The sequence below is a fragment of the Lynx rufus genome, unplaced genomic scaffold (assembly GCF_022079265.1).
Source record: "Lynx rufus isolate CCGP_SWC_20201006 ecotype Redwood Valley unplaced genomic scaffold, mLynRuf1.p SCAF_5, whole genome shotgun sequence".
Taxonomy (NCBI): domain Eukaryota; kingdom Metazoa; phylum Chordata; class Mammalia; order Carnivora; family Felidae; genus Lynx; species Lynx rufus.
The window spans coordinates 25456955-25478265 of record NW_025814867.1 but is presented as its reverse complement, the minus strand read 5'-3'; the positions used below and the strand labels follow the sequence as shown (position 1 = coordinate 25478265).

The 21311-nt window shown below is 47.6% G+C and overlaps 1 protein-coding gene across 1 annotated transcript in view; it reads left to right on the top strand.

Annotated features, from left to right (window-relative positions):
* Nucleotides 1-15064: 15064 nt before the first annotated feature.
* Nucleotides 15065-21311, top strand: part of GALNT15 (polypeptide N-acetylgalactosaminyltransferase 15) — a 44644-nt gene continuing 38397 nt past the window's right edge. Inside the window, exon 1 of the mRNA XM_047098541.1 lies at nt 15065-15609. Coding sequence (XP_046954497.1) covers nt 15065-15609 — 545 coding nt within the window. The remainder of the gene's footprint in view (nt 15610-21311) is intronic.

Below are 21311 nucleotides of genomic sequence, written 5' to 3'. Positions count from 1 at the left end.
GTGTTTATGTTCAAAGATATGTTATTCAATATATACTACTGATTCATAAACATTGGACTCGTCACTAACAGCACTATAACTCATGACTGAACGAAGCTTATTTAATACATATTTTCTCCATGAAGCACATCACAGCCTTCTTGGGCTTAGGAACACTTGACAGCGCTTAAGTAATAGGCTTGGGGGCACCAACGAAAAGCACAAAAATGGGGAAAATGTGGCACAAAATAGAACATGAAAAAGGATACTTGGTTACAATATAGGAGCTGAAACAAGAAGGCAGAGTGTTACCATGTTTGACTTCAGCTGGCAGTGGACATATCAGGTGACCCCATCTTTTTTGTCACACTCTGCATGTCCACAAGTGAATGTGAAAGTGCCACGGATGTTGATTTTGAGGTTACAAATATTATAATAAGGAGGCAAATTCACAAATATCTGTGAATAATGAATAATCAGCTATACCCCAGAGTCAGCTTCTGGGGGACCCCAAATAAAGACAGCACCACAGAAACGCTTTCTTCCTCAAATAACTCAGTAGCAACTAAAAACACTGGGAGAAATATTACACTATGGTTTTCAGGGATTGGCCAACAGGCAGCACAGGATCCCCAAGAGAGGGGACCAAACAAGGTGAGTCCTAAGATTTCCCCACAGTATTGCCTAGAGACTGTTTCCAGGTTGCACTGCAGGAAAGAGGAACCCAGGCGGAACCTGGGGGTAGCCGTGAGTTGAAGAGACGGAGCTGGGGGACCAAGGAGGCCAAGCTGGTTGGAATTTACAAGGCGAAGTACTGGAGAGTCAAGAGCTGTGTGCAAAGAGAGCTTCAGAGGTTTGCAAGGATCTGTGAGTCTTCATATGAGCTCTGATCAGGACATGTGTGAGAGGAAACATGAGGAAGAAGGGAACAGAGGGAAGAATCCTCAGAGCTTACAGAGGGTGGGGAATATTAGTGTTCCCACCAGCCAGAGTGGAAAACCTTGTAATTCTGGGGGCATCAGGCAGAGAACTCAAAAGGGTCTTGCTTCGGTAGTGGGGAGATATTGGCCCTCATCTAAAGACTGCTCGGAGGCCAAGCTGTTTCCGAGTAAGTGTACTACCTTCCAGAGCAATGCTCAATAATACAGAAATACAAAAATATCCAACAACCAAGAAGATAAAATTCACAGCATCTGGCATTAAAGAAAAAATTACTAGGCATGCAAAGAACCAGTAAATTATGACCTGTAGTGAGGAGAAATATTAATAGAAACAGACCAAGAAATGACACAGATAGTATTAGTAGACAAGAACATGGAAACCATTTTCATAAATACATATTCCCAACATTTGAAAGTGGAGGACAGATTGAGCATCTTAGGTAGAGACATGGAAGATATAAAAAAAGATCCAAAGAGAACTGCTAGTGATAAAATTAGAATGTTTGAGATGAAAAATGAAAAAATACACCGGATGGGGTTCATAGAAAATTAGATGCTACAGAAGGAAAGATTATTTCACTTGAAGACAGAGCGACAGAAACTAGAAATAGGAAATCAGATTCAGAGAGTAAAAAAAGAGTAAGAGAAGTCAGAGGCTTTGTTAGAGGGTGGCTTCAAATTGCAGGTCATTTAGGCCCATCCCTGGAACCCGGTGGTATGCGGGCACTTGTGGTCCTTGGGAGGAGACACAATGGAGAAGCTGGACCAGGGGCCAACTTTCCCAAATACCCTGTCAAGGAGAAGGCACAGACAAGCCTCCTGCCACGCTTGGCTTAAGGTGGCTTCCAACGCTCCCTAGATTTCTTCCTTCAGGCCTTAGAGATTCAGTGGGGAGCTGCCTACTATATAATTTTAAGGGATGTTCTTCCCAGGAAATGGAAGGAATTTTCTGTCTCTCCAGTTCCTTTCCTTATTTTTGCCCTCCCAAAAACATAGGAACCTTTCATTTTTAAGTCTGTCCACTCATTAATCAGAAAGGATAGGTGACAAGAACAACAAAATGAAGATGAAAGAAATGTCCTAAATACCACCCTAAGTTTTCACAGATCTTGTTTATACTGGATGGTAAAATATAAAAATGGCAGTGGGTTTGCTCCTTTCAATGGACATCTCTGATGCTAATAATATACACTGAGTAAAGGCTGAGGCCATGCAGAAATGGATATTCAAACACTAGTAAGATACCAGCTAACTTTCTTTTGATTATGAAATATCTCAAACATATTGAAAATCATGTAATAGACACTCACGTATTTACATTCCGAGTTTTTAAAAAGTTGATTTGTGCTCATATGGGCCTCAGATCTTTGATTTTAATCAATATTTGAAGTTACGGAACAGCTACATCCTCCTCCCCTACTCTATTCCTTTTTTTCCTCCATTTCCAGTAGTGCTCATCTCCTAGAAGTGTTTTACTTTTTAGTAATTTTTATGTTTACCACATGTGCTTAATATGTGGTATTATTTTGGTTATTTCAAAAATGCACACAGGTATTACACTGTCCCATTACAACGTAAGTTTTCACGCGATATTATGTTTTACAGATTTGTGTGTGTTGATGTAATTCATGTAGTTTTTGTTCACTCATTCTAACTGCTTGTATGGAACTTCATTATGTGACATTATGTGGACATTTGGGTTATTTCCTATCTTCTGTCATTACAGTGCTTCAGTGAATATCCTTGTACGTGTGTGTGTGTGTGTGTGTGTGTGAACATGTACAAAAGATCTTCCCAGAAGTGCGAATGCTGGGCTGTCCAGTGCGTGCATCCTTGACATTACTGGATATTGACAAAATGCTCCTCAAAGACACCAGCTTACACAGCCGCCAGTAATGTGAACCGTCCCTTTCCTCCCCATCCTTGACTGAATTAGTATCACCAGGCTTTAAAAATTTTACCAGTCTGTATCTGGACTCGCTGTTCTGTTCCATTGATCTGTTTCTCATTCATTTGCCAATACCACACTATTTAATTATTATAGCTTTATAAATTTAGATATCTAGGGAGAGACATCTTATTCTTCAAACTTACCCATTCTTGGTTCTTTACCCTTCTGTAGGAATTGTAGGACGGCTTGTGAAGATCTATGGAAGCTCAATTAGGACTGTGAATAAAACGAGAGTGAATTTATAGATGAATTTGAGAAGAATTCACATCTTTATGATATTGAGTCTTGTCACCCAGGATCATGCTGTTTCTCTGCAGGTTTGCTTTTATTCCTTTGATAAAATTTATATCTTGCCCACAAATTTTGTGAGACTTGTTACTAGGTACCTTAGAGTTTTCGTTGCTCAGATACCATTTCTCACTTACCAGGTAGGCTAAGATTAAAAAGGTTAATAACATTCTATACAGGTAATACCATGGGGAAACAGACATTTTTATCTTTTATTGTTGCAAGTGTAAATTAATTCAGCCTCTTTGGAGTACAATTTGTAATAGCTTTAAAGTTTTTAATGCACATTTTATTTGACCCAGAAATTCCACTTGCAAGAATCCACAAATAATATGCACACATATGTGAGATGTTGTGTGTGTAAGGATACGGAAGGCAGGATTATTATAAAAGCAAAAATTGGTAACAACCTATATGTGTATTGGTACAAGACCGGTTAAATTAACCACTGAATTGTTTATCCAGTCAGTGAAATACTATGTGGCTATTAAATAAAATGAGGCAGCTTTATAATGTCCAAGATTTTTATTTTTTTTTCTTCTTCCTGCTTGCTTTAGGTTTAGTTGGCTGTTCGTTTTGCAGAATCCTAAAGTAGTAGGTTAGGTTATTGATTTGAAGTTTTTCTTCTCTTTTTCTTTTAATTTTTTTAATGTTTATTTATTTTTGAGAGACAGAAAGAGACAGAGTGCAAGTGGGAAAGGGACAGAGAGAGAGGGAAACAGAATCCAAAGCAGACTCCAGGCTCCTAGCTGTCAGCACAGAGCCCGATGCGGGGCTCGAACTCACGGACCGTGAGATCACGATCTGAGCTGAAGTCGGACGCTTAACCGACTGAGCCACCCAGGTGCCCCTCTTCTCTTTTAATATAGGCCATTACAGCTATAAATTCCCCTCTATGTAGCTTTAGCTACATCCCATAGTGTTGGTATGTTTTATCTTCATTTTCATTTATTTTAAATTATTTTCTAAGTTCTCATACGATTTCCTGTTTGACCCATTGGGTGTTAAGGAGTACATTGTTCAATTTCCCATATTTGTAAATTTCTAAATTTCTTTCTGCTATTGATTGTAATTGGTTGGAGAATATATTTTGGACGATTTCAATACTTTTAAATTTATTGAGGCTCATTTTATGGTTTACCATGTGTTCTATTGTGGAGAATGTTCCATGTGCACTTGAGAAGAGTGTGGGCTTTGTGACTGATGAGTAAAGAACAGAGCCACCTCTTAAAATTCCTTTCATCTCTTCTCCTACTGTTGTTTTCTGTAGTTATTTTTGGGCATCTCATCCTCCAAACTTGACATCTGTCACTCTCATGCCCCATCCGTTGGGCTTTCTTCATGTTTTCCCTTTTCTCCTGTCTCACGTCTTTATTAGACGGATCGACTGAGCCTCTTTCATGGTGGATCCCCCTCCTCCGCCCCTTTCTCCTCTTTATTCTCCACTTTTCCCATCATTCAGATTCTCCCAGACCAAACTAGAACCTGAGAACTGACCAACAGGAGAATCCATTTCTCTTCCCCATGCCTCTCTAGTTCAGTGTCTCTCTATCCATTTTCCTAAAACTGCAGCACAAAAAGTCCAGGAACTGGGTTGATAAGGGAGAAAGCTCTCCATATGATCAGAATTCTCCATGTGGTTAAAATGAGCTGATGAAGACAAAAATTTTCCTTCTAAACCCACCTTCCATGGATCAAGACCCAGTGGGAGGGTCATGGCAGGATCAGCTTCCTCCCTCAAGGTCACCTGCTGAAGCTCCTTCTTAGTTCTGCCTATATGTCACAGAACCGAAGGCAGGGCTTTGAGAGTGACAGCCTCAAAGTTGGAACCAGTTTGGCTTTAATTCATTATTGACACACTACTAAAAAGCCCTTTGGAAATTACAGCACCAGCAGGTGCCAAGCATGCAAGATCCCACGCAGCTTTCTAAGATCTTACAGCCTGTGGATGGGTGGAGAGATAATTGCACTTTCGTTGTTCGTCAGCAGGCCTGGAGAAACGTCAGGCCTTTACATTTTATTTTGTTTTCTTCATATTTACCCAAATATTTGTACACATCTCTATGATTACTCCCAGCAAAGTATGCGGCTGTAATTGCTTGTGGACCTCTCTTACTGACCATATCTTATTCATTTTTTTATCCTTCATGCCAAGCACCTTGCCTGGCACATAATGAATATTCAGTAATGTTTTCAGAATGAATGGAGGCAACATAATAATAAATACACCCAGTAGGGTTTCACAGTGCTTTTCCAAAAGAGTAATTATAAGTACTGCAAACCTCATTATTTTTTTTTTTCAACGTTTATTTATTTTTGGGACAGAGAGAGACAGAGCATGAACGGGGGAGGGGCAGAGAGAGAGGGAGACACAGAATCGGAAACAGGCTCCAGGCTCTGAGCCATCAGCCCAGAGCCCGACGCGGGGCTCGAACTCACAGACCGCGAGATCGTGACCTGGCTGAAGCCGGACGCCCAACCGACTGCGCCACCCAGGCGCCCCAAACCTCATTATTGGTCACTTGACTCATCTCTCTCTGAAATCCACATCGAGCCCGGTGCAATTATTCTTCCAAGTACTCTCAAAAGTTTAGCAGCATCTTTAATCCCTTCAGCCCCAGTTCAAGTCAGTGTAATTATCTGCAAAGTCTATCCCACATGTATTCTACAAATGCATAGGCACGCCCGCAGACGCATGCACACACACACACACACACACACACACAAGCTACACATTTTCAAATTTGAGTATTAGGGTGGTGCATTCACCCTGCTTTTTACACCAGGACAGAAAGTAGACCTTTGCTTTCAGAATTAGAGGAATAACGAAAGACAGAGACACGTTGTTCTCCTAGATCTCAGGCCTTCAAAGCACCTGGAGCTCAAATGGCGGGATAACTGGTGCGTTTGCTCTCCATAATTTCCTTTGTGCCCTAGGCCTTTCCCCATTCTGGCAAGTGGCACCTCGGGGAGAAGAGGATGGCACTGAAGAATGTTGCTTGCAAAGAATTAAATGCTTGGCTTTGGAGGTCTAATAGACTAAATAGGGACAGAAACCCAGAAAATGGAAGAACACCTGAAGAGTATCAACAGTGCCTCCCTGTTCTGTACAAGAGCCAAAGGTCCCCAAAGTACAGTCTGCTGAGAGTAGATTGTGGCATCAGTAGCGACTGATTTCACCCAGAGAGGGCTCACGTGGCGGGTCTGAGGGTGGTTACGAGAATCTTGGTCCCCATTCAGAAGGACAGGAGAGTCATCGGCAGCTGAAAAGATGGAAAAAATAAGAAGAGACTCTTCTGGAGTGTTCTCACAACATGAAGCCAAAATGCACACCAACTGAATTTGTATGGAGTCACTTGCCTGGTACATTGCTGCTGGGAGCTGGCAGGAGCTGTCTGAAGTCTTGTTTCTGGGCTCAGCACGATGTTGATTTGGGTCATGGCCATTGCCCAAGTCTAGGCTTCCCCAGGCAGGCAGAGTCAGTGCTGCCACTCCCCCACCTATCCGGATGGATCCACAGGGGATAAGCTTAGTGTTTGTGATCTCCCTCCCTGTCTGCCCCTGGCTGGTATCACTGAGCAGCCTGCCGAGCAGCAGGGGGAATTTTCTGAATACTTAGGAGAACAGTTGTTGCCTTAAAAGAAATACATAATCATGACCTGAAAACAAAATAGCGGGATCTTTTTTAAAAACTTTTTTTAAAAAAATTTTTTTAACGTTTATTTATTTTTGAGACAGAGAGAGACAGAGCATGAACGGGGGAGGGTCAGAGAGAGGGAGACACAGAATCTGAAGCAGGCTCCAGGCTCCGAGCTGTCAGCACAGAGCCCGACGCGGGGCTCGAACTCACGGACTGTGAGATCATGACCTGAGCCGAAGCCAGATGCTTAACCGACTGAGCCACCCAGGCACCCCTAAAAACTTTTTTTAGTGGAATTGGGTGATTAGAATGAATTCCAAAGTACTGTTAGGGTCACTGGGATTAGTTAATCTAATTAGTATATCTAAACTAAAAAATTAGTTATTGTTGTTTTTTTTTTTTAAGACAGTCTGACTTTACAATATCAGGCATGGCCTTTACCCTTCAACATATTTTTCCAGGCATAATATAGAATATGCTGAAGAATGTTTCACTCTTTTAAGGACTTCAGATCTAATAAAGTGCTGATTACATAGGTATCCATTTTATTGCACAGACTTCAGATCAGGAAATGTGTCATAGTTAGACTCACATAAAATGAACAGAAATAATCTTGCAGAATACTATAGGAAGTTGTTTCTTTCAGCAATTACTTTCCTCTACAACCAGGAAGAAAAGAAATAATGTCTTTATGCTGGTTGGCATCTCTTTCTTAGTTTGGATTCTGCTAAAAGAACTTGGATGTAGGTAGTTTATGTGGGGAGAGAAACAGGAAGTCCAAGCAAGGGGATGGCGAGAATGAGACAAAGAAGGGAGAACATGGACAAAGGGCATATTGATAAGCAGACTGCCATTGGGGACAACTGGGACCTCAATCCTGCTAGGAATTCTCTAATGAATTGTGGAAGTCGTATCTCAGAATAGTTTCTCTGAGCTTATTCAGTATTATCCACCAATTTCCTTTCCTTAATGACGGAAATTGCTCCGGTAGTTAAATCCCTAACTTTCCTGCCTCACTCTGCATGAAGGGTGAGCAAGCTCTCTGATGTTGGAGAGACTCTCAGATGGGCAGGGAGATGTGGGCACTGTGGTAAGCTCTCTGCACGAACAGCTAGTGTCCATCTGCAGCTGTGGTTGAACTCAGAGCAAGGCCAAGTGGGTCTAGTGTAGTCAATCAACCATGGCTGCTAAAATCTCTTGGGGAATTAAAAATAAAATTGTATATATATATATATATATATATATATATATATATATATATATATTGTTTGTTTGTTTTAATCCACTAGGCCAGGAGAGGAAATATTGAAGGGAAAGCAAAGAGACCTTGGATCCTGATGGGTTCCTGAAAAGTGCCCTAGGCCCCTCCTCTAAGCCAATTCTCAAGGCAGAAAGTACATGTGGAGGTAAATGACAGAAGCCCCAGATAGAGAGGACCAATGTCCCCATGCTCAGGTACCGTCCGGGGTGATGGTAATTTCTCAGAATCCTCTTCAACCAGCACAGAGCAGGAGCAGGAGAGCAGGAGAAAATTCTTACATAGGTTTAGGCTGGTGGGTGTGAGGCAGTCTCAGAGAGTTCCCCGGGCCCCCCAAAAAGAGTGGTGTGGCTGGGCCTTGGGAAGACTGTGACCCAAGGAAGCCTTGTGTTTGGAGAACAAGTGGATTCAGCAGAACCTCTGTAGGGAAGTTTCTAGAGGCCAGATGGGAACGGGGCCCTTTCAGGGGACTCTGGCATAGATAAATGACAATGACGAGGACAGGCGTGCTCCCTCTCAATGCCTGGGCCCTGTGTAGCACCCACAACCTAGACCCTGCCCTGGGGAGAGGAAGGGGATGAAAAAAGTGTGAACTTTCTGAGACTGGTTTATGTGTAAAGGCTGGATGGGTGTTTTTATTTTTGTTGTAAATAAACTCATGAACCCACACCGAGGAGAATGTGTCCTTGCACATCTGAGTCTGTGACCTGGGATTTGTACACACAAAACTGAGCTCCCTTACTTCCCCTTCATGCCCAAGAAGCATATGTCCCAGGCCAGGGAGAAAGAGAGAAGCAACCTGAGTTTGGATTTCTTCTTTGTCATGTTAAGGGAGATGTATTCTTTATTTTTAAAATTTTTTTATTTGAATTGAAGTAGAATGACACAATATTATATTCGTTTTAGGTAAAAAGCATAGTGCTTTGACAATTATATACATTGAGGAAGAAACTTTTTTTTTTTTGAGAGAGAGCAAGCAAGCGGGGATGAGGGGGCAGCGAGGGAGGGAGACAGAATCCCAAGCTGAGAGCGCAGAGCCTGACATGGGGCTCGAACTCACACCGTGAGATCATGACCTGAGCCGAAGTCAAGAGTTAGATGCTTAACTGACCAAGCTTCCCAGGTGCCCTGAGGGAGATACATTCTTTGTGAGAGAACTCTCCATCCTTAGCTGACATCAGAAGCATCTGGAAGGCTTGTTAAAACACAGATGCCTGGGCCCACCCACATCAACTCTAGCTCAGTGTGTCTGAGAAGGGCCTAAGAGGGGTCTATATTCTTGGTCACTCTTGCGTTTGAAGATGACCCTGCTGGTGGTGGTTGGGCACAGAGGGGTGGCTTACAGGCATCAAGGATGCCACTCCTCCCTTGAGGTAGCCCTGTGTAAACCTGCTCTCTGTCAGTGCTTGTCATGGTGGCATTGACACACAACCTAACCACTGGTGATGTTCTTTTCTAGTACAATCCATGCACAAGGAAAGCCAAGCCAAATGGGTTACAGCAGAGAACCAGGAGTGCGGTGGGGTTGGCCACCTCGGGCCCGGTTCTGTCAGGTGGTCTGAGGGAAGGGGGGAGGTGGGGCTGGCATGGCCTCCCACTTCTTTTCTCCCCTCTCTTAGGCTGAACATTGGGACCTGTCCCAGGCTGTCACCTTATTCTCAATGAGGCGTTCAGTGTACATCAGGTCTCATCTTCAAGAGCCATGAACTTGACACGTGTTGCTGAGCGGGCACCGTGCTGCTTGTGGGAGAGACGAAGATGGAGGGACCGGTAACAGGGGGGCCAAAAAAGCAAACAGCCATCACCATGTGTCATAACGAAGTAAAGCAGAGGACGCACCTTGGGGAACTATCTTCTCATCCTGTTTCTTGCTCTTCTCTTCACCTCAGGTTCAGATGGGAACCCGAATGGTGACCAGACATACCCCTGGTGATGACATCTTGAATCACCTGGGCCAGGTCCCCTGTTACAAGGCACAGTGTTTATTTACTAGCAGATGCCCACTGTGAATCTCTCAGTCTCTGACTTGTTCAGGCACTTTAACCTGCTACGAAACTGAACTGAAAGCTCAACTTTTTTCTAGGCAAATAGCAGTCTTTTCTACAGTAAAGGCGCTGTGTCCTATGAGAAAAGCCAGGGAGAGGGAGAGCTAAGGGAAGGAAAAGGTGGGCGGGCAAAAGGAACTATATTAGTTTCCGGGGCTGGTATAGCAAAGCATCGCAGACGGGGTGGTGCTTAAACGACAGACATCCATTTTCTCACAGTCTGGAGGCTGAAGTCAGAAATCAAGGTGTCAGAGACTTGGTTCTCTCTGGGGCTGTGAGGGGGACCCTGTCCCATGCCCCTCCCCCAGCTGCTGGTGGCTCGCCGGCAATCTTTGGCGTCCCTTGGTGCATCACTCTGATCTCTGCCTTCCTCTTCACATCTTCACCCTGTGTGCGCCTCTGTCCAAACCTCTCCTTGCATAAGGACATCAGTAATGGTGAATTGGGGTTCACCTGCATGACCTCATCGTACTTGATCATCTGCAAAGACCCTGTTTCCAAATAAGGTCGTATTCCCAGGTACCCATGTATAGGACTTCAACCTCTTTTGAGGGGACACAGTTCAACCCGTAATAGGAATACAGGTGAGAAAGAGAAGAGAGAGATAATGGGGGACAGGGGCTATGGGACTGTGTCCAGTCCTTCCTCCTCTAATTAGACCTGGACAGGGGCAGGGTAGCCCCTGAGGCTCTGGGAAGTGACAGAAGGGATGTCCCTAAGGGAAGTCCCATTTCTTTCTCTTTTTTTTAAGTTTATTTATTATTTCAATTTTTAATGTTTTATTTTACTTATTTTTGAGAGACAGAGCATAAGTGGGGGAAGGGCAGAGAGAGAGAGGGAGACACAGAATCCGAAGCAGGCTCCAGGCTCTGAGCTGTCAGCACAGAGCCTGACATAGGGCTTGAACCTGTGAACCATGAGATCATGAGCTGAGCCGAAGTCGGACACTCAACCAACAGAACCACCCAGGCATCCCTATTTATTATTTTAGTAATCACCACACCCAGTGGGGGCTTGAACACATGACCTCCAGATCAAGAGTTACATGCTTTTCCGACCAAGCCAACCAGGCTGAGAGGAATAAGGTGGAGACTAAAAGGACTTTGGTTGTGTTTGGAGGTCCATGGCTTGCTTGCTTTTGTTTTGAGTGGAAGACACAGAGAAGAAAATTCCAGCTGCATGAAGACAGAAGCTAAGTGCCAGGGTTGTAGAATGAAGATGCATGGCTGATATCTGGGTGCTAAAGGGGGCTCCAGCTGGTACAAGCAGCAAAGTAACACCCCCGTGAGCCAGGGGCTGGGATAAGCCAGGAAGGCCTGCTGCTCCCTCTACTTGGGGTGGCTCTGTCCACGGGGGGATGTACATGGGAATTTTATTTCCTTCTGGGCAGACTGAAAGTATCACCCCATGATTATGGGCTGTGTGGAACCCTTTTAGGGCTGATCCATATCCCGGAGTCTCAGAAGACACACAGACCTCACTTGAGTTGAATCAGAATAGCTATAGCATCGTCCCTATATTCATTCGACAAATATTTATTAAGTGCTTACGCTCTGCCAGATACAGGTGCAGTCTCTGGGGAAACAGCGGTGAACAAACTGATAGAACAGCTCTCCTTGTGGAGCCCACCTCTTATGGAGGTGGGATGGGGGCACAGACAACAAAGAGCCAAGTGTCTTACTTATCAATTGTTGGGAAGAGCTCCAGAGACTCTCAAAGAAAGCAAGGCAAGAGGACAGAGAACACCATGGGTAAGATGGAGGGCTTCCGCTGTGAAACGGTGGGGAAAAAACACAAAAGCGAGTAAATGAGCCTTGTGGCTGGTTTCTGGGGAAAAGGCAGTCAAGCAAAGGATGGGCCAGGTAAAGGCCCTGAGGAGGCATGATGTGGCTGACGAGTTTGAAACCAATGTTGCCGGAGAGGGTAGGGGAGGGTGTTCTGCCCTGAGGCTGGAGACTGCGCATACCTTGTTCTCTGAAAGTCCCCTGGAATCATCCTTGTGAGTCTCAAAATGTACCAGAAATTCTAAATTACATCTTCCAGAGTGCCTGTGTCTTGAACCTGAAAGCCATACAACTCTCACCCCAGCCTACCCTGATGTGGGATTCGGAAAGCACGGTCCAATCCAGCAATTCCTAACTGCTGTCCATCGGGACACTATGCTAGCCTATTAGGAACAATCACATATAACCCACCATGTCACCTCTGACTCTGAAAGGCTTCAGGGGAAACACACACTGACACACACTCACACACGCTCTAGAAGAAACAACAGAATCAAAAGGAAAAGCATTTTTTTTCCATGAGATGTTTAAGCTCACATTTCAAGACCAAAATCAAAACAGAAACAACGAGCAATTCATTTCAGGAATTCCCCAGTGGCGTTCCTCCCCCCTCTCCACTCCTGATTACTGGGAAGGCTGGGCCGTTCTGCAGTCATCAGAAGAAATGCGGAGTTAGTCACCCTTGATCAGCTATTCGGGCCAGAAGCTCAGGAACTCTGAGCATGCTGGCGTCCATTCTGTCTCCCATCTACGTCTCGCGCTCCGTGACCTTGGATCTCATGGCTTCAGACATCATCCCTGTGAAGTTTTACCACCTGCAAGCCAGACCTCTCCCTTCACCTCCAGCTATTGCATGTCCCACTGCCTATTCTCCATGTCCCCTTGACTGTCTAGAAGACATCTCAAACTTCACATGGCCCAAGGAGCCACTGCCATTCATCCCCTTCTACCAACTCCTGGTCTCCCACATCTCGGCCGATGGCAACTCTACTCTTCCAACTACCAGACTTGAAAGCTTGAAAATCATCCTTGACTCCTTTCTTTCTCTGACACTGGATATCAGTTCATCAGCAACTGCTGTAGGTTCTTCCTGAAAATATACCCAGAAGCCAGGGCGCCTGGGTGGCCCAGTTGGTTGAGCATCTGACTCGATTTCAAATCACGTCATGATCTCTTGATTTGCAGGATCAAGCCCCGGGTCAGGCTCTGTGCTGACGGTTCAGAGCCTGCTTGGGATTCTCTCTCTCTCTCTCTCTCTCTCTGCCCCTCTCCCACTCTCTCTCCCTCTCTCTGTCTCTCTGCCCCTCCCCCTCTCTCCCCCTCTCTCTGCCCCTCTCCCACTCTCCCTCCCTCTCTCTCTCTCAAAATAAACAAATAAATAAACATTAAAAAATATGTCTAGTAGTTGCCTACTCCACACCTCCTCCACTGATGCCACTTTGGTCCACACCCTCATCGTTTCTCGCTGCAATAATGTTAGCCTGACTTGACTCCCTTTGCTCCCCCAGTCTGATTCAAACACAGCAGCCAGAGTGATCCCATTTAAATCTGAGTCAATTGTGTCTGTCCTCTGCTCACAACCCTCCAAGGGCTCACATCTTACTCAGAGGAAAGAAGAGAAGCCAAAATTCCTACGATGCACTCCGATGTCCCGTAGGATCCCCCCTCACCTCCTGCCCCCACCTTACCTCTTTCGTCCTGTTTTCCATCCCACTCTGCCCTCCTCATTCTGCTCCTGCCACACTGGTTCTCTCTGCTCCTCCAAAGGCCTGGCACGTGCTTGCCGCAGGACCTTCACATTTGCTATGCCCCCTGCCCCAAATGCTCATCCTCACATCACTGCCTGCCCCTCCTTCTCACACAGATGCTAACTCTTCTGTGAAACCTCCCCTCACTACTCAGTGTCCCCTGTCAGTCCCCAGCTCATGCTCTCCAGCCCCTTTCCCTGCTTTACTTTTCTCCTTCACCTGTATCACCCCTGACCCACTGCCTTTCTAAATTAATTCTCTGTCTGCCTTTCCCACTAGAAGGTAAACTCCATGAGGCACAAATTTTGGTGCTTTATTCATTGCTGGACTCCCAGTCCCGGAATCGTTTTGGCACATAGTAGGTGCGCGTCAACATCTGTTGGTTGGATGAAGGAGGTTTTACAACTGAAGGAACATTCCTCACCGGATGCCCCTGCTTAGTGGCCAGTGCCTTCAGATGCTTTGGTGGCAGGAGGGGCATACAGGAGCGTCTCCCCCCCCTCCCCCCGCCCCCAGCTTCCATCATTTTCAGAGGGACAAGGACAGTGGTCCTCAGCAAGGAGGGAGAGTCCAGCCTAACTTCACACATCGCCTGTGGGAGGCTGAGGGTACAAACAGTTAGCTGTTTGCATCTATGGCACAGGCACAGGCTTTCTGAAACCAGGAGGGACTACTATTTCCTTCCCCTGTGGGTGGGGGAAAGAAGCCTTCCTATGAACTATGAACGAGATTCAGATCTGAACTTCTGGAATGTTCCTGTTTGGGTTTGGTCCTAGCAGTGACGGTTTATATTTTGCCCCGGAGCTGTGCGCTGCAGGATTGTGCAAAGCCCGGGAACAGTGAGGGCATTAGGACCAGGAGCGAGGCTTGGCTTGGCCGGGGCTGCGTCTGGCAGAGGGCTCTCAGCTGAGCGCAGAGCTATGTGTGAAAGGAAATCAGGCGCTGCCTGCCGGCTTCACATCTGTTGATCTGACCTGACTTGAAGCGTCCAAAGGAGGACCACTGTCAGCGCTGCTGGACTGAGGACCCACCAGCTGCCTCTCCAGACATCGCCTAGCAACCTGACCATTCATGCAAGGGGGGAGACGAAACACGTGGGACTAAACACCTGAGCAGAATGGAATAATCGGGTTTTTTTTCCTTAGGAGAAAAAGGGGGTAAAAGGGGCCAAACAATTCCATTTGAAGTCCCTGTGAATGGGCTCTCAGAAGGCAATACAGAAATCCACTCAGAGAGGTCCCGTGGCTTTCTGATTATAAGTGGAAGTCAGTCTTACACATGCTGTTGGCAAATGTCAGATGGGAAAAAAAGGAGCAGGTTAAGTGACCAGCAAAAAACTTCCAGGTGGAACTAGGAAGCCAGGTTCTCCTGCAAGCCCGAAGGAACCTGGAGCAGGAGGAGGACGCGAACTTGAATATGACCTGTTGCATATGGCAAGTTCCAGCAACATGCTCCTAAGGAAGCGATGCAGGCATGGGCCGTGCAGACTGCAATTCCTGCTGCTCTTACTGATGCTGGGATGCGTGCTGCTGATGGTGGCCATGCTGCACCCTCCCCCGCACGCCCCGCACCACGCGGTCACAGTCCTGGCCACCCAACACAGCCCAGGTGCTGGGTATCACCTGGACTTCGGGGAATCCCAGGAATGGGTGCTGGAGGCCGAGGATGAGGGCCAAGAGTACAGCCCCCTGGAGGGCCTGCCCCCCTTTATCTCACTGCGGGAGGATCAGCTCCTGGTGGCCGTGGCCTCACCCAGGGCCAGAAGGAACAAGACCCAGGGCAGGAAAGGTGGCAGCTACCGGCTCATCAGACAGCCGAGCAGAAGGCAGGATGAGGAGGCCCCAGAGAGGGACTGGGGGAACGAGGAGGAAGATGGGGAGGTATCTGAAGATGAGCTGACCCCACTCAGCCTGGAGGAGGCGCTCAGTGCCCGCATCCCCCTGCAGAGGGCGCTGCCCGAGGTACGGCATCCACTGTAAGTAAGGCCCTGGCTTCCCCTTCCCCCAGGTACTGAGGCGTCATCAACAGACCCAGGAATGCCAACTTTCTGCCACCGGCTGTCCTTAGGGCAGCAGTTCCCCAGGTGTGGTCCCTGGACCAGCCGCAGCAGCATAACCTGGGGACTTGTTAGAAACGCAGAGTCTCAGACCGCATCCCAGACCCACTGAGTGAGAAACTCTGATTTAACCAGCCCTGCAGGTGAGGAAAAGGGGAGCTCTTACTGGTTCTTCCCTTCCCCAGCCTGGTTCTAGTCCTTCTGTCTCAGGACTATCAGGTCAAACAGCTTTATCCATATACCACACAGGAGCTTGGGGCAGATGTTCTCCAACCCACCTTCCAGTTCTAACACCCCGCCTCCAGGACGTTTTGATATTATGATTGTTGTTAGGGTTTGCTTTCGTTTCGGGTCAAAGTAACAATCGCAGCTAACATTTATGTGACTCCTTCCATGTGCCTGATTTTAATCTAAGAGCTGTTCGTCTATCAGTCCTTACAAGATGAGTGCTATTATTACCATCAGGCTTATTTTACAGGTATGAAAACAAGGCACAGAGAGGCTGAGTAACTTGCCCACCGTCACACAGCTAGCAGGTGCCAAGGCAGGGATTTGAATCCAGGAAGGAAGAAGCTCCAGTGTGCCTGAACTGCCACCCCATTAGAATTAAGGGGACAGTCCCAGTGCGCAGGAGCTAGAATGCGGTGCTGCTGCAGCCTGACATGTTGGGGTAGCCCCACCCCCAGAAGCCAAGCTGGAGAGTGCATCCAGGCTATACCCAGGGAGATGCTGAGCTCCCCTTGTGCATCCCCTGTCCTCCCCCTCCCTTACTGTGGCTGGCTGCAGAGGAGGGCCCCAGTCGGGCATCCGTGGCCGGTGCGACTGGTTAGCTCTGGGAAAACCCTTCCCTGTAAGCCACTGCTCTTCCTAGAGCCCAGAGCTCTTCACGAAGCAAACACACGTTCAGACCTTCCGAGCTAGTGGATCCATCTAGAGCCGCAGTCAAGAGCAAGACAGTGTACTCCTCTGATCCCTGATGGGGTTCCTGTCGGTCTGGCCGCTTGGCAGTCACCCTCGGGGTCACGCAAATGCAGGTCAGCACCCGAGACCGGCTTCTCAGATGGTGTGCATGGGCGCCTCTCTCATACCCACCCCAACCTTGCTGCTCCAACTTCAGGTCTTGGCTTCAACAGCTCTTTTCAGGAAACTTGCAGACCCAGCCAGGCCCACCCCATTGCAATTTGGTGCTCTCAGCAGTTTTAATTCATAACCCTCACTACAACCAAAGCTAAACGGTCGCTGATGTATTAGTTTGATCGATGCCGGGGTCCCTGCCACGCACACAGGAAGCGAGTGATTGCCGAATGAGTGAACGTACTTTGGATACATCTTTCTCTTTGGCCTAAGACAAAAATGAGTATCTTCATTTTGCTAATAAGAAGCATTGCCTCAAACAAGAGGGTCTCTGGCCACCCAGAGGCGTGTATGTGTGTCTCTGCATTATGCAAGTGCGTTGTGACTATGAAGTTCTGTGGGTACGTTGCATATAGTTGTGCGTGAGTGTGTCGAACACGCACTGTATCGTGTGTGGCGAATGGATGCTACGTACGTGTGCTGCGTGTAGTACGTGCGCGTAGTGGATTACGTGGTGTCCGCGTGCCTAGTGCCCGCGTGCGTTGCGGTGTGAGTTGTGCACGTGTAATCACACGTGCACGTGTGTGTGGATGTGTCCGTGTCCTTATGCGCGTGTGCACATTGATAGGTGCAGTGGCGTGTGTGGTACACGCGTGATTGCGTATGTTTCGCCCTGGTGTGACGTGCGCACGTGTCTTGTGATTTGGCTTTTGTTGTGTATGCGTTTTTGCGGGACGTGTGTGCATGTATGTTGTGTTGTGCCCGGGCTACGAGTGTTTGATGTGCCTGTGTGAGTGTGCGACTCGCATGTGTGGTATAAACGCCTTGTTAGAGTTGTACACGGGTAGGTGTGCTGTGTGTGCTATTCGTGCAGTGCGAAGCACACGGGCGTTGTGCGTGCGTGTGGTGCACGTAGGTTAGAAAGGCGTTGGGCGAGTTGTACGTGTGTGTGTGTGCAAGTGTGTTATGTGTGTTATGCTTCTGGTGTGAAGTGCCTGGTAGGTGTTGCGCGCCTGCGCTGGGAGTGTGGGCACATTTTGCGTCACGTGTGCGACGTGCACTGACATCGCGTGCGCACCACTTCAGTGGTCACTGCTTCAAGCCAGGGTGACCACCTCGGTTCAGTTTGTCTCGGTCTCCCCGGACTGGGACGCCTCCCGGTCCCTGGCAAACCTGGACGGTTGGTCTCCCCGCCCCATATTTCCCTCCCCTTGCCCCGGTTCTAACGACAGCCATCGGCTCTGTCTAGAGGTGTGTGGCGCCCTCTGCTGGTCCCAGCTGCTCGCTACAGCCTGTGCGGTCTGGGCCTTGGCCCCCAGCCTCTCCTCTGCCCTCTGCAGTTCAGGTGCTGGGTGTCTCTTCTGGCCCCTCTCAGGACATACAAGGGATCCTCTGCAAACTGAGGCAACAAGCCCCTACTGTCCCTCCAGGGTGACAGGACTCTCCTACTGTCAGCGCTTTAAAACCAGGCCAAAATTCAACTTATAAAAGAAGGGCCGTATATTAAGCACCTACTCTGTGCGAGTCCTGCTCTGCTTTCCCACCAGGGTTGGGAGAACTCTGGAGACCCCAGTCCCTCTGCCTTCTGCTGGAGTGTGTCAAGCACCACTCACCCCAGGGCTTTGCGCAAGCCTGTCCCAACTTGGGCTAGTCCCGCGCGCCCTTCGTGTGCCGAGACCTCTAGACCAGCCCTGGCCTTTGCTCATCACCCCCATCCAGGCCACAGGCTTTTTCTGAGTACCTCCGGGGTCACTGCTGGAGGTCATTTTGAAAAGGGGCATGCCAGGAAGTTAGTAATAATGCAGGACCAAGACAGAGAAAAAAGTGTAAAAGGTCAAAAGGCAGACTCTGGAAAGAAAGGTAAAATTACAGTGAACTTTTATCTGAGCACTTACTATGTGCTAGGAACCCTGCTAAGTGGTTTTCATTCACTTAATCTTCCTAATGAACCCATAAGCTGGATACCATTAATATTTCCATTTTACAGATGTGTAAACTGAGAAACAGAAAGGCGAAGGGACTGGGGCCAGGTTATCTGACCAGGTGTGTCTGACACCAAAATCATGTTCTTTCTGTTTGTTTTGTTTTGTTATTCTCGAGTTAGATAACATACAGTGTGATACAGTGTGGCCTTGGCTTCAGGAGTAGAATCCCACGATTCGTCATTTACATACAACACCCAGTGCTCATCACAAGTGCCCTCCTTAATGCCCATCACCCATTTTCCCCACCCTCCCACCCTGTCAACCCTCTGTTCTTTGTATTAAAATTTTTTTAATGTTTACTTATACTTGAGGGAGGGAGACAAAGTGTGAGTGGGGGCAGGTGGTCAGAGAGAGAGGGAGACAGAATCTGAAACAGGCTCCAGGCTCCGAGCTGTCAGCACAGAGCCCTATGCGGGGCTCAAACTCACAAGCCATGAGATCATGACCTGAGCCAAAGTCGGACGCTTAACTGACTGAGCCACACAGGTGCCCTGTTCTCTGTATTTCGGAGTCTCTTATGGTTTGCCTCCTTCTCTGTTTTTATCTTATTTTTCCTTTCCTTCCTCTATGATCATCTGCTAAGTTTCTCAAATTCCACATCTGAGTGAAATCATATGATGTCTGTCTTTCTCTGGCTGCAAAGCCATGTTCTTAACCACCACGTTGTACTTTCTGGGCAAGTCACGTAGGCTAGAAGAATTTCAAGTTTTTCCACCTATAAATTAGGGAGAGCTCACACTGGTCCTCAGGGAGACACGGAAGAGGATGTCTGTCACAGCATTCTTGGTGGCACTGAAGAGTTGGAAACCACCTGGACACGTCACGGGTGGGCACCAGGGAAGCTGGGCACAGCCCAGAGACACCGCGGGACGTAGAAGCAACAGACTCGGTGCACAATACCCGGTGGAGGGAGACCTTCAAGTACCATGCTGAGTGACACAAGTAAGGCGCAGAAAAGGGGTCCATAGCACGACATCACTGGGGAAATGTGAGCTCCATGCGTGCTGACCAATGCATTCTTCATAAGAACAAAGGAAGCTCCGGGGAGTGGCTGTGTTGTGTGGAGGGCTGGGTCCTGGGGCAGGCGCGGGAATAGCGAATGAATATATAGAGGAAGTAAAGAGAGGGGCCCACGTGGGAGCCCCAGACTGAAGACTAGGACTGACTTGGCGCCTCAAAGCTGCTCTCACAGAGGGGGTCGGGGAGGAGCAGGCCTTGCCCTTCAGCCTCCTGTGGCACGACAGCTTTCAAGGCTCTTCCGAGCCCAGCTCTCCTTGATCATCCTGGGGCCCAGCATAGGGCAACGATTGCCCGCATCAAAGAGGCTCCCGACTGAGAAAGGGCTCTGTAATCTGGTCTAGGCAGTGGCTCTCAAACCTGAGTTCACATGGGACCACCGAGAGGGCTTGCTAAAATGCAGCTTCCTGGCCACTTCTCCTACAGTACCTGACTCAAGGGTCAAGGGTGGGGCCCGAGAATTTGGTTTCGACAAGTTTCCTGGGAGACGCTCATGCTGCTGATGTGTGGGCACTCTTTGTATCTAACAGGTTGGACAGAGCCACGCTTCTCAGACTTTCAAGTGTATGCAAACCCCTCGCCCCGGGCATCTTATTAAAATGCACAGTCTAATGTAGTAGGCTAGGGGTTCCACCCAAGATGCTACACTTCTGTCAAGCTCCCAGTTGGTACCGGTGTTGTTGGTCCACAGGCCACGTTTTTGAGCAGCAAGGGGCTTTATCGCTGGTTTGCCAAATATGTACTTGTGGATTCCCCCACATGGCTTGTTAAAAATGTAGATTTTCAGACCACTTTTCTAGAGCCTCCCCATAGTTCTGATTTGGAATTCAGTGATCTGAATTTTAAAAAGCTGATGTTAGTTTGGGGAACCACTGATACAGACAATGAGCAGAGAGGTAGTAGAGCTCTGGAAGATTCCACAGAGAAGGGAGTCGCGGGATTGGAAAATAGAAAAGAGAAGTAGTGAGTAACACAGTCCCTTTCATGACCTGGAGTTTTGTACTTAAATATAAATGTCAGCTCGGCTATTGCTGGCTGGGTGCTACCTACCTACTCACATCAGTTTATAACTTGGGTTCATATTTTGGCCCTTGTTAGCCTGGTTTATATACCCGCAACTGTGACTAACTCACACGCCCAAAGAACAGGAAACCTGGGGCCGAAACCCGGCCCCATCTCTTACTGTGTGACCTTGTATAATCACTCAGCCTCTCTAAGCCTCAGTTTCCTCAACTGTAAAATGTAGATAAAATAACACCCTTGCGTGGGGTTGTAGGTTAAATGAGATAGAATGTTGATGATCTTCCCTCCCCGCCCCCCCCCCCCCCGCTCCCCCAGGATTCAAGTCCAAACGGAAGTTGTCCTTATCATATTCTGGAGTATAGGGTCTAGGAGTGAATTGAAAGATGGAGAAAAGCCAGAGCAGGCAGCTGTGGACATCACGTCATTGTCCTTTCTCTGATCAAAGAGTTATTTTCTACCCCGTGGGCTGCTAAATCATCACTCACTTGGTGGCACACTGGAAGCACCTGGTAAGTGTTACGA